General features: G+C 37.3%; 1 protein-coding gene across 1 annotated transcript in view; it reads left to right on the top strand.

Annotated features, from left to right (window-relative positions):
• The window catches only part of LOC104395712 (kinesin-like protein KIF20A), a gene marked incomplete at its 3' end in the record, with an annotated part of 19,567 nt that extends 8,404 nt beyond the window's left edge, over positions 1-11,163 (top strand). Inside the window, exons 6-15 of the mRNA XM_010005444.1 lie at positions 1,183-1,279; positions 1,714-1,911; positions 1,996-2,107; positions 3,324-3,395; positions 5,365-5,511; positions 6,216-6,381; positions 7,639-7,809; positions 8,376-8,515; positions 9,727-9,893; positions 11,117-11,163. Coding sequence (XP_010003746.1) covers positions 1,183-1,279; positions 1,714-1,911; positions 1,996-2,107; positions 3,324-3,395; positions 5,365-5,511; positions 6,216-6,381; positions 7,639-7,809; positions 8,376-8,515; positions 9,727-9,893; positions 11,117-11,163 — 1,317 coding nt within the window. The remainder of the gene's footprint in view (positions 1-1,182; positions 1,280-1,713; positions 1,912-1,995; positions 2,108-3,323; positions 3,396-5,364; positions 5,512-6,215; positions 6,382-7,638; positions 7,810-8,375; positions 8,516-9,726; positions 9,894-11,116) is intronic.
• Between the last annotated feature and the right edge of the window lie 5 nt (positions 11,164-11,168).

The raw sequence follows: 11,168 nt of genomic DNA, 5'->3' as shown, positions 1-11,168 counted from the left end.
CTTTCCCTGCCTTAGAATTTTGCTTTGTACTTTACAAACAAAATGAATAGAATCCATGTTTGTGGTTATACTTGTAACTACTGAAGCAATATAAAAGTACTTACAAAATGTTAATTTATAGAATAAAGGACCAAAAAACCCATATGCTATTTACCTTTAAAATGGAAGATCTGAAAGTATGGCTTCATAGTTTTGTTTGTAAAAGTTGGATATACCAACTGAATAACATAGGCATTAGTAGAAAATTAATAACAAACTTAGCACTGCATTTTAATGGCTGGAGCATTAAAGTTTTTTTCTTTGATTCTGTTCCCCTCTTCTACTGTATAATGACCCTCTATTTTGGTAATTCATGGTGAATGTCCTAATGAAAATTTATATCTGTGTATAAAATATGGGGAGGGAGGTAGTATGTGGAGATGTTGGAATCTCTAAATAGTGGGAGTTGCCACTTCATTACACCAGTTTTCCTAATGGTAATTTAAAGCCTATGATTTGACAAGTCTTGGCAGGTTTTGAAATAATTTTGTTAGTGTAAAGACATAGAGCAAATGGGTGTGTTTAAAGAAAGTGTGCTGCTTCTTGTACAGGATTTGTAATGGTCTTTTAATTCAGAATTAAACCAACTGTGTTGGTTTATCAGACCTTTAAGTCCTTTATGAACCGTCATTTCACTCTGTCTGTGGTCTTTAAGTAACTCTTACAGACCTGGCATGAGAGTGCAATTTGCAAAATTGACAACAAGCAAGCAAATTATCTCTGTTGCCTACCACCCTGCCATCTGTCCCTGAAAGAAAGTTACTTCTCCAGTTGTTTTGAAAATATTTTGAAATATTTTTAGATTTGCCCAGTAGTTCATAAAGGCATTCTAGGCTGTTGTATTCTGTCAGAAGGTCTTGAGGTGCCAGGACTGTAAAGTAACTCTACTATGTTAGCAGCAACTGGCCTCCAAAACAGGTTGCTGGGAGCAGCAGAGAGCAGTAATTCTCGTGAGGGGAAGAGCATTTATTGATTTTAGTTTGGTATTGTTAAAAATGTTTCATTTGAAGCCAGAGAAGGGGGACTTAACACTTAATACTACTTAAGTGTTTAAATCTTAAATGCAGGAATTACTGCCACTTTTTACTTCTGCTGTCCTCATAGTCTGTTCATGTGGATCTAACAGTCTCTTATTTCCTGAAGGAGACAGAAAACATCTCCAATAGTATTATAAATACATGTGGTGTGGAGTCAGTTTCTTCCAACTGTACTTCAAAAAGACTTCCTTCTGATTCCCTAGGTAAAGTGAAATATTTTTGTGGGGGGGGAGAAATTTAGGAATAAAAGTGGGTCACTATTACTGGATTTAAAAATATCTATACTACAAAGTAAATACAGTTTTAAACCAAATATTAATGGCTCAACTGGGGAGAAAGAGTAACAATGCAAAAATATTTTGATAGCTTTGCTCCTTCTGGAGTAAGAGGGAGGCTTAGTTCTGCAAAGCTAATGTATCAGCTGCTAGAAGCTTGTGGTAGAGAAGAGCAATATCTTAAAACTTGAGTTACAGGAGACTGCTGAGATGTTCTTGGGTAAGCTCAAAGTCATACAGTACTGTGTATGTCATCGTACAACACAGATGTACAAGCCTCCTTTTAAAAGGTCCTATTTACTGCAATTAAAATTTATCAATGAGTTGTTTCATCATTGAACTTTTTCTCTGTTTTGGCTTAGCAGAGAACAACTTTGTTCCACTTGACATATATAGGACTAATATACACCCAAGAACACAAGCATCTGTGTGGATTTCCTTTTGTGAAATTTATAATGAATATGTGTATGACCTATTAAATGTATTATCTACATCAAAAACTCAGAAGCGCAGAGTCTTGAGAATCTGTGAGGATCAAGGAGGAAATTCTTACATTAAAGGTAATAATACTGTTTTATGACCCTGGCATTTTCACAGAAATTTTTTGATGATTAGAAGTCTGTGAAAACGGTCTCTTTTCACAGACTTAAAGTGGATTAACATTCAGAGCACTGAAGAAGCCTGCAAATTACTAAAAATAGGAAACAAGAACCGAAGCTTTGCTTGTACAAGAATGAATGAGCAATCAAGTAGAAGGTTTGTTCTTCTAATTATAATCATACTGTCTCTTTCCTTTCAAGGGGAGGGAGGAGGGGAAGGGAGGAAAACACTTGAGAATACACTTAAAATGTACCACTCTTCAATAATAGCTTAAGACTTTCTTTGGTTATTCTGGTTTTATTATGAAATTATTTCTGGAAGAAAGCTAGGAGAAGCCCTCTGACTTTAATAGTAGCTGGACTTGGGTTGCTATTTGTGGCTATGGAAAACCAAAAAGATCGAATCACATTCATTTTTGAGTGCCAGCAGTGCTACACATCTTGGCAAATGCTAATGGTGCTGAGTGGGTATGGCTGTGTGAGGATGTTGAAGGAAATACTGGATAATTCTTCATAACTGGCAGTATAATTTCAGGAAACACTGAGTCTGTCAGTAGGGGATGTAGGAAGCAGAAATGAGTTGTCCAGTACCTTTCAGTGCTGCTAGATTGTCTAGATGCTGCTGGGTGCATGTGTTCTTGGTGCATTCTTTGGTTCCTCCCCTGCGTGCCACTGCCCTACCCCCTCCCCAATTTAATTCTTAAATTTTGCACTGGTGCTGTGCCATAAATCACTGCTTTAAATCTATACTAGAGAAGGTTGTCTTCTGTGCTTCAAGATTTACTGGGTCAACTTGGACAGGGTGGTCCTCATTCTAGAAACTGCCATTTGGTTTCAAACAGCATATGTCCACTGCCTTTATCTTCTGATGTCTAAAACACAATCAAGTGTTACAGATTCAACCTTTCTAGAAAAGAGTAATTTCAAAACTGAACCAGTAACTGTATGGCGAAGTAACCAGTGTAACCAATCTTAACTTTCTCCCTTCCCCTACCACCTATTTATTCCTAAGAAGTTCTCCAAATTTACTGAGTTCAGATACTGTCTGAAGTTTACTACTAGTACCTGAGTACTCTTCTGATCTGTAGACTTAAGTGAACTGGCTTGTTCACTATCTGAGACATCTTGTAGTCTTCATGTGACATTTTCCCCTTTTTTGTATTGAAAGAAACGGGAAGTAACAAAATGCAAGTTTTACTGCTGCTTTTTGCTGCTAAATGAGCAAATTGCAAAGGTAACTAATGTAAATTCATTAATGAATTATTGTTTTTCTTCAGCACTTCACTTTCTGTAGCATATACATTTTCCTTTGCTTCAGTGACTCCTTAATTTTAATAATTGTGGTTACTAAAAAGGACTTTTTTCCATTCCAGTCACAGTATATTTTCAATCAGGCTACTAAGGCTAACTGATGAGCATCAGCCGTGTGTACTTGGAGTTTCAGAGTAAGTGAATGCTTCAGCTGATTACCAGAATGTAAATATTTTAGAAAAGTTGGTAAGGTGTAAGCATGCTAAACTGGTGAACTTTCTTTTAATAAACAAATTATCTGAGAAGGAAATCAGAGCTCCACTGACTGTATAAAACTGACTGGAAACATGACAGGGACAAGCATAGAAGTGTTTCCATGTCTCTCTTGTTCTGTTAAGGTTTGACTGAAGGAACCTGTTAAAACTCTTTATCAGCAGTACATAAGTTGAGGGAAACATATGTATGTTGTGTTACACAATAGGGAGGTAGGGACAGAGTAGTTCTGTATAATACCACACTGTATATTCTGGTAAGCAGAAGTCAAATGACTGGCTGATAGAAGCCAGTCTCCAAAATTTGAGTGCAGCAGTTAGTGCCAAAGACCCAAGTGCAAGTTGTGCCAGTGCTTTCTGCTTTGGGATCAGACTAGATTTTATGAGTTGAATGTTTGTGACAGAAACACAAATTCAAATCTATCATCTAAAAAGCATGCAGTTGGCATGCTCTGGGACTGTTCCAGGGTACCAGTCTACAGTAAGAGGAGATCATGAGGTGACCTGGTTAAAAACTGTTCTCCTGATGTTAAATGCTAATGTAGGTGCACCCAGTGAGAGCAGTGTGAAGTCCTTACATTTCTCTGTTCTTTTCTGATTTAGAAGAAGTGGTCTAGTCTTTGGGTTTTGAGCCATTTAAATAGCTTTTTCAGTTTTTTTTTCTCTGGTTGTCCATTTAGCTTTATATGGAAAAATGAGGACACTGCTGTAACAGTTTTTTAGTTCAGTCCTAGCTCCTGCTGATTTCTCTCCTCTCTGCTGAGCAGAGATAGTAATAAATATACCTCATTGAGATAACACCTTTTAATGTCAGATGTTATGGTGATAAATACTCTTAAGGAAAGATAACTTGGGGAAACAACTGAATCTCTCTTCCTTTGCCTTCCTTGTCTTGGTGTATTCCCCTGGCAAAGCTTGCAGCAGCTGTGAGATGAATGACAATGTGTACATTGCTTAAGGAAGAAAAAAGCTTTTCATCTTGTACTGAAAAGATTAAAGATAATATCATAGCCTTTCACACAGTTGAAATAGGTCTTATAAATATGTATAGTGTTAATATGTACTTATTTCAGCTGTGTGAAAGGCTATGATCTTACAAAGGTGTTATTTTATGTAAATAAATGTATGTATAAGTGAGTAATAGTAGGGTTATGTAAATTATCAATCTTCCAGAGCTTCCTGTATTTCAGGGACTTTCTTAATATAAAGTAAAAGTGATTAAATTCCTTGATTATCCAGGATAACTGTCCCTGACTAAAACCTGTTGTACTATGAGGGGAAATTCAGAGGCCTGAGTTCAGTAGCGCATAATTGTTACAGCTAAGCTAAGAGCTCTAATATGATTTGGGAAGAACTTCTGGCCTTTTATTTGCAATAATGAGCAAATGGTTCTGCATCAAAAAGAGTCAAACTGCAGAGTACTGAAGCATATTGCTGTCCTGCAATCCTGTAAGTGCTGGAACTGGTGAAGGTGACTGTCCAAGTGCTTCTGTAGTGTAGCCCCACTAGGAGAAACTGTTTCAGAAATTCCTCTAGAAGTACTTACATTAGGATAACTAAATTTGAGGTCCTAAGCAGAATTATTTATGTAAGAATGCCTACAAAGTTTTATTGTTATGGTACAAGTAGACTGTTTTAATGTGCTGAATAGACAGTGTCCTATGAGCAGCAATCTTTTTCAGTGGAAAGATAGGTAGGTTAGTGCCATTATCCTACATACCTTCTGGACAAAACATTAACACTAATGTACAACTTACTCTGTCATCTAGGTAGGCTGAAATGAGTCACTCATTTATACTTTAGACCTGTAAATACAGATGACATTCAGTGCTGTTTTCATATTGTTTAGAAACAAGTTTGCATGTGTGTTCTGGATAATTCTTTCACACAGGTTGTCTTTCTGTGACTTGGCTGGATCAGAGAGGTGTAATAAAACACAAGCCTTTGGAGACAGACTAAAAGAAGCAGGAAATATTAATAATTCTCTTCATATCCTTGGAAAATGCATCGCGGCATTGAAGCAAAATCAAAATCCAAAGTAAGTGACAATTTGTAAACAACATGAGTTTTGGGTTGAAAACAGGCACAGGCATAGACTGGGCAGAGTTGGAAGGGACCTCTGAACATCTAGTCCAACCTCCCTGCTAAAGCAGGGTCATCTACAGCAGGTCACACAGGAACACATCCAGTCAGTTTATGTGGGGGGCTCACATGATCAGAGGAAAATTAAAATATATAAAATCTTGTAAGCCTTCTTTATTAAAGATGTCACTGAAATTCTTGAACATTCTTTCTCTAAAACTGTTGTATGTGGAGAATAAAACAGGCAATTAGCAGCGAATCACCAAGCTTTTTTTACTGTGTATGTGTGTGAGCAATGCACTCTGTACAGAGTTCCCATTTTGTGTAATTTTTCCTTTCTACCTCCAAATTATACAGGTAGATTAATCAGATAACTGATAGATGTCCTGTACGTCGCTTTTGATTTGTTCCAGTATCTGCTGTGTAGCACCAGGGAACTGTGATGCACACACTATGCTGCTTTTATTTTTAAATATTTCAGTTTGTTGGAGAGGTCCAGGAAAGACCTTGCTCTTTGATGTGAAACAGCTTAGGCTTAAATATGAGCATCCTACAGCATCTGTTTCCTGAAAGAAACAGAAATAAGCTAAGTTGTGGTATTGCACAGCCTTATGGGGTTTTTATTTCACAATTTAATAACATGTCTCCTTTTTCCATGAGGTTGAAGCCAAGCTATATTCCATTCAGAGAGAGCAAACTGACTCGTCTCTTTCAGCCCTTCTTTTGTGGCAAAGGCAAAGTATGTATGATTGTAAACATTAATCAGCATGCTTCCACATATGATGAAACACTACACGTAATGAAATTTTCAGCTATAGCCAAGCAGGTAAGAGTGGATCTACTTTCTCTGCTATTCTGTCTTCTTTCTTAGTACAGGTTTGCAAAATGATTAGGTTGTGTGGACTTGAGTGTGATTAGGACTTCTAATGCATCACACTAATTCTTCTGCATGTGGCTTCCCTCTAAAAGGCTTCCTAGTAGCCTTTACCATCCTCAAACCTCTTAGTGGTAAGAAGTCAAGAATAGCTGCATCTGTCTGTGGCTTGTTCAGTTCTACACTACAAACATTCTGTGTAAAAAGTAGACAGAACTTTCAGATATGACTGCTTATGCCATATATCTGAGCAAATGCAAGACTTCAGTTCAAGTTTTTGATGAATTGTTTAACCTGTGTGCAGTTAAGCATCTGTTGTACAAGATGACAGTTGTTTAAAACTTCTTGCACAGCTAGTGGCAGTAGTAAAAGAAGTAGCCTGTTATTTTGTGGTCTGACTAAGATCTCTTGTGCCCACATTGCTCCTATTTGGTTAAGGGCAAGTAATCAGTAACAAACAAGAAGGGAAGACTTTTTTTTAAGTGAATGCTTAAATATAGCATATTCCTCTCCTTTGAAGGCAAAAACCCCTCTGCTAAATCTTTCATGCTTTCTGCTAGCTCTGCTTGTCAGCCTCCCACTAATCTGAGGACTTGGCATTGATGTTTGGTCTTCATTTCATGCAAGCTTCCCTGGAAGCTGCTTCTTGCAAGGAGGACTGTACTGTTTTCCATAGCAGAAATAAAGTCCCTTTCTAGTCTGGAACCATGGGTTAATTCTGACACATTCCAAGTCTGTAATGGTATGTCTAAAGTCATCTCAGAGAGAGATTTTTCTAATTCTGTTCAGCTGCAAATTTCATCAAGATAAGAGTGTGCACTGAGGAAACAAGCTTCTCTGATTTGTTGTCCTATGACATATATACTTACATAAAGATTTTAACTAGCATGAATTGCTGAATCTGGGTCATAGTATTTCAGGAAGGAGCAAATGTTCTAGAGATTTGCTGCTTTTCATGAACTTTCCAGAAAATGACACCAAAACCTTGTATTTTAGGGGGAGAGAAAACACCTTTGTAGACAAACATACTAAGTTTGTTAGTTATCTTCCCCATTCTCACTTTGTTAGAGTACCAAAGTCTTACCTTCATATTGAAGGCTAAAAGGCATGTAAAATTTTGTTCATATCTTGTCATCATTAAATATAGACTAAATAACTGCAATATTGCTAGCATTGATAAAACAGTGTGTTCAACTCTTGGTTTTCCAGGTAATCCAGACAATCCTACCCAAAAGTTTTGGTTATTTTCCACCCAAGCTAGATGGAGGCAATGGCAAACCTATCGTGCACTTTGATGCGAACACGTCTGTAGATGACTTTCCTGACAGTACTGAAACCTCTGCAGATGAGGAAGTGGACATCACCATTCTGAGTCATGAGGTAGACACACATCTACTCAAAATTGCACCCAAACAAGCTATTGCTATTAGTTCTGGTATTAGAAACTTTTACCATGAGAGTTGTGCTGGAAATGAGAACTATAAGTTTCTGCTCAGTGTCAGGCAGACTTAAAGTTTAAGTGGTCTGGTTCTGAGGGAATAAATGTAGTTGTGGAAGGCCACATGTGGCTTTCTAGCTAGGTCAAATGCTATACTTGTTTAAAACAACAGTATTTAGTTTTTTGGAAACAGTAGGAATGCAGTAGGATGCAGCATTTTAAATACCAAGTTATACTATCTAATAGCAAACTGTAAAAATCAAGTAGGCTTTGTTAAATTGTTGTACAGATTAATGTTTAAATGCTAAAACATGAGTAAACTTTTTGATAGCAGAAGCCACCAAGATGGAGAAAAGTTGTCTTTGCAATAGAAATTCATGTTTGAAAAAAACAGAAGCTTTGCTGCAGAATGTAGAAATTCCCTGTGTGGATGGCTGTCTGGATGAGTGTGTAATTTATTGAGATGTGTCTCTAACTTGTGTTCTGTACTGAAATATGTTAAATTTAGGATCTCTTGAAAACTACAGAGAACCTAAAGCAGAGGCTAGTTGCAGAAAGACAAAGTAAACTCTTTCTGGAGGTGAAGATACGTAAAGAGATGGCAGAAGCAATGTTTCGACAGCTGTTGGAAACAGAGGAAGCCTGGAGGCAAGTTATAGTACAGCCCTCATGAAGACTGAAAGGATTCCACCTATATAAATGCATACTTTTATACATATATACATACATTATTATGTATATACATATACATGTATATGCAAGACATACTTGTGTTATTTAGAGAAGTTGGGGCTGGACAGTTTCAAAGCTTCTGATGAAAAAGGAAGAAGGAACACTAAAATAAATTTGTATAGATCAGCCTGTTTCCATGTACAATGAAAAAGTAATGCTGCTTTCTGCTGAACTTTTCTCTGTTTAATTTGTTATTACTGGAGATTGTCCTGAGTTGTTTTTAGTATTTAGCAGATGTGGAAGACTTACAGGTATATCACTGAGGCTTGTGATTGTTCCAGAACTTATACTTGGTCATGTTAATATGCATGCATGGGCTTAAGGTGGAGTTCGAATTTTATTTCTTTGAGTTCTCCTAGATTCTTCGTCCTGGATGATACGATCCATTGTTAGCTTACTATCTTATAAATTACTGTGGCTGCTTGCACTGATGTAATTAAGTTGGGGTTTTTTTTTTTCCAAGTGTGTCCAGGTTGCTTAAGCTGAATTAACTTCCTCTTAACTCTTTTTGAGATCTGTCTCCTGATGTTTGAATTGTTAACAGAGACTAACCCCAAGTTAAGTGGCCAGCTGAGCACACTATGGTTTAACACCTGCACTGACTTGAAAATTGTTTGGGTGCCTTTGGCCAAAGACCTGAAGCAACAGTGCTGCTTTCTGTCTGTTGAGGGATGTTCTGTGTCACTGCTGGGGCATAACGTACTGAAATAATAGGGCCGAGTGAATTTGGCATATATCTTTCATGGAAAAAAAACCAAAACAACCCAGCAATGTGAAAGACACTCCCCCAGAAATATGCTTCAAATATCAGGTCTAATTTGGTCTAGTAATATCTATCTATATCTATCACTAGATGTTAGCAGATTTTTTAATGGAACTTTGTTTGACCTATCCTAAGTATGTGTTCTGTGACATTTACTATGGCATGTGCCAAGTAGAAGTTATGTTGTGGTGCAAGTCCTTAGGATCATTGAGAATTAAAAGAAGAAAAGGGAAAAACTTACTACTTGGTTCCTTAACTTCACAGTTTATGATTATAACTTTGATATTGCCAGTTGAACACATGTAGACAAATTGTAATAGCTGGAATGCTAATACATTAAATAAAACTAGTATGTTCTCCTCAGCAACCGCTTGGAAGATATGAAAGACAGTTTTGAAGAAAAACTGGAGAGCAAATTTGAAATGTATAAAGAGGCCATCAAGAAACATGCATATATGTGTGCAATGGAACAAATTGAAGATCATTATGTTCCCATAGAAGAATTTCTAGCTGAACAACAGAAAGTTGAGGTATGACCTGACTACCGTTAAAATGTGTGCTAGCATTTTTAACATTTAGCATTTAAGTTTTGCTTTTCCTTAACACAATCACTCAGGAATCCTAAGTGTAACATGGAACAGTCAAAATGCCTAGTAGTTCAGCCTAGCTGTTCTCATGTCCAATGCTAACCATAAGGATAGAGACTTCATCTGTCTAATGCTATCTGTAGTGAATATCTAAACTTCCTGATCTTTCAGAACACAGTTCAGCTAAATCCAATTATTTGTCTCTGTATTGTAGTGATTGGAATACCTAGATGGGTGGTGTAGGCAGCAGTCTGGCTTTGGGGAGATCCTTGGAATTCTAGGGTGTAGAGTAAAAAGCTAGTCTGAAAGGGCTGGTGGGGAATTTAGTACAGGGTAACTAGATTAATTTGAATGGATCTATGGAGGTCTAGAGGGAGGATTTTGGGTAAGAAACTGTATGAGAAATAAAACTTTATGCAGGAGAGAACCTAAGCTCCTGTATGTACTTATAACTGATGCCAACTCTGAGCAGTTAAGTTGCTATCCTTTTGCAACTGAGCCACTTTAGCCATATGTAACTGTCAGTTACTTGTAACCTCTGCATAGGTAACTAAGTGTATCCAGGCAATAGATGTGACCTGTGGGTCTCAGCCTTTTCAAAAGGGTATAAGTGGGAGAAAAGAACAACTGATGTACACCAGAGGTGCTTTGTCACTGCATTCTCCTGCCTAGGAGCTGATAAGATATCTCACTCCACTGGTAGCAAGTTCCTTTCAAGACATGAGGGAAGTGGGTTTTTCTTCCTGATTGTGATATATACACATTTCTGCTTTTACAGCTCTCTATTCAAGTGCTGAAAAGCAACACTGTCTTGTGTAGTGGCCTCTGTTTTTCCAGTTCCTTCACACTTGGCTTTTTTCCCCACTTAGGCTGTTTTCATGTTCACTTAAGCCTTAGTTGTACACCATGTTGAGAGTTTTAATAGTTTTCTCTGTATTTATAGATGCTTTTTACACTGGCCACAAGGTTGTATGAGGGAAGATTCAAAGAACCAAGATGGTCTTGGTAGCAAGTCAGATAAGAAACTGATGAAAACCCTAAGATGGAAAATTCTTAATTGATAAATGAGAGTACAACATAAAATCTGAGTGGGCAGCTTCAAAGAACCAGCATTAGATTAATAACTTCTGTTGATGGTGACACTTGCTTGATTTCTCACTCTGAAATACAGAATCACTGAATTATCAAGGTTGGAAAAGACCTTCCAAGATCATCAAGT

The sequence above is a fragment of the Chaetura pelagica genome, unplaced genomic scaffold (assembly GCF_000747805.2).
Source record: "Chaetura pelagica isolate M959 unplaced genomic scaffold, ChaPel_1.0 scaffold1269, whole genome shotgun sequence".
Taxonomy (NCBI): domain Eukaryota; kingdom Metazoa; phylum Chordata; class Aves; order Apodiformes; family Apodidae; genus Chaetura; species Chaetura pelagica.
The sequence above is the reverse complement of the archived record's forward strand: the minus strand, read 5'-3'. Positions and strand labels throughout refer to the sequence as shown.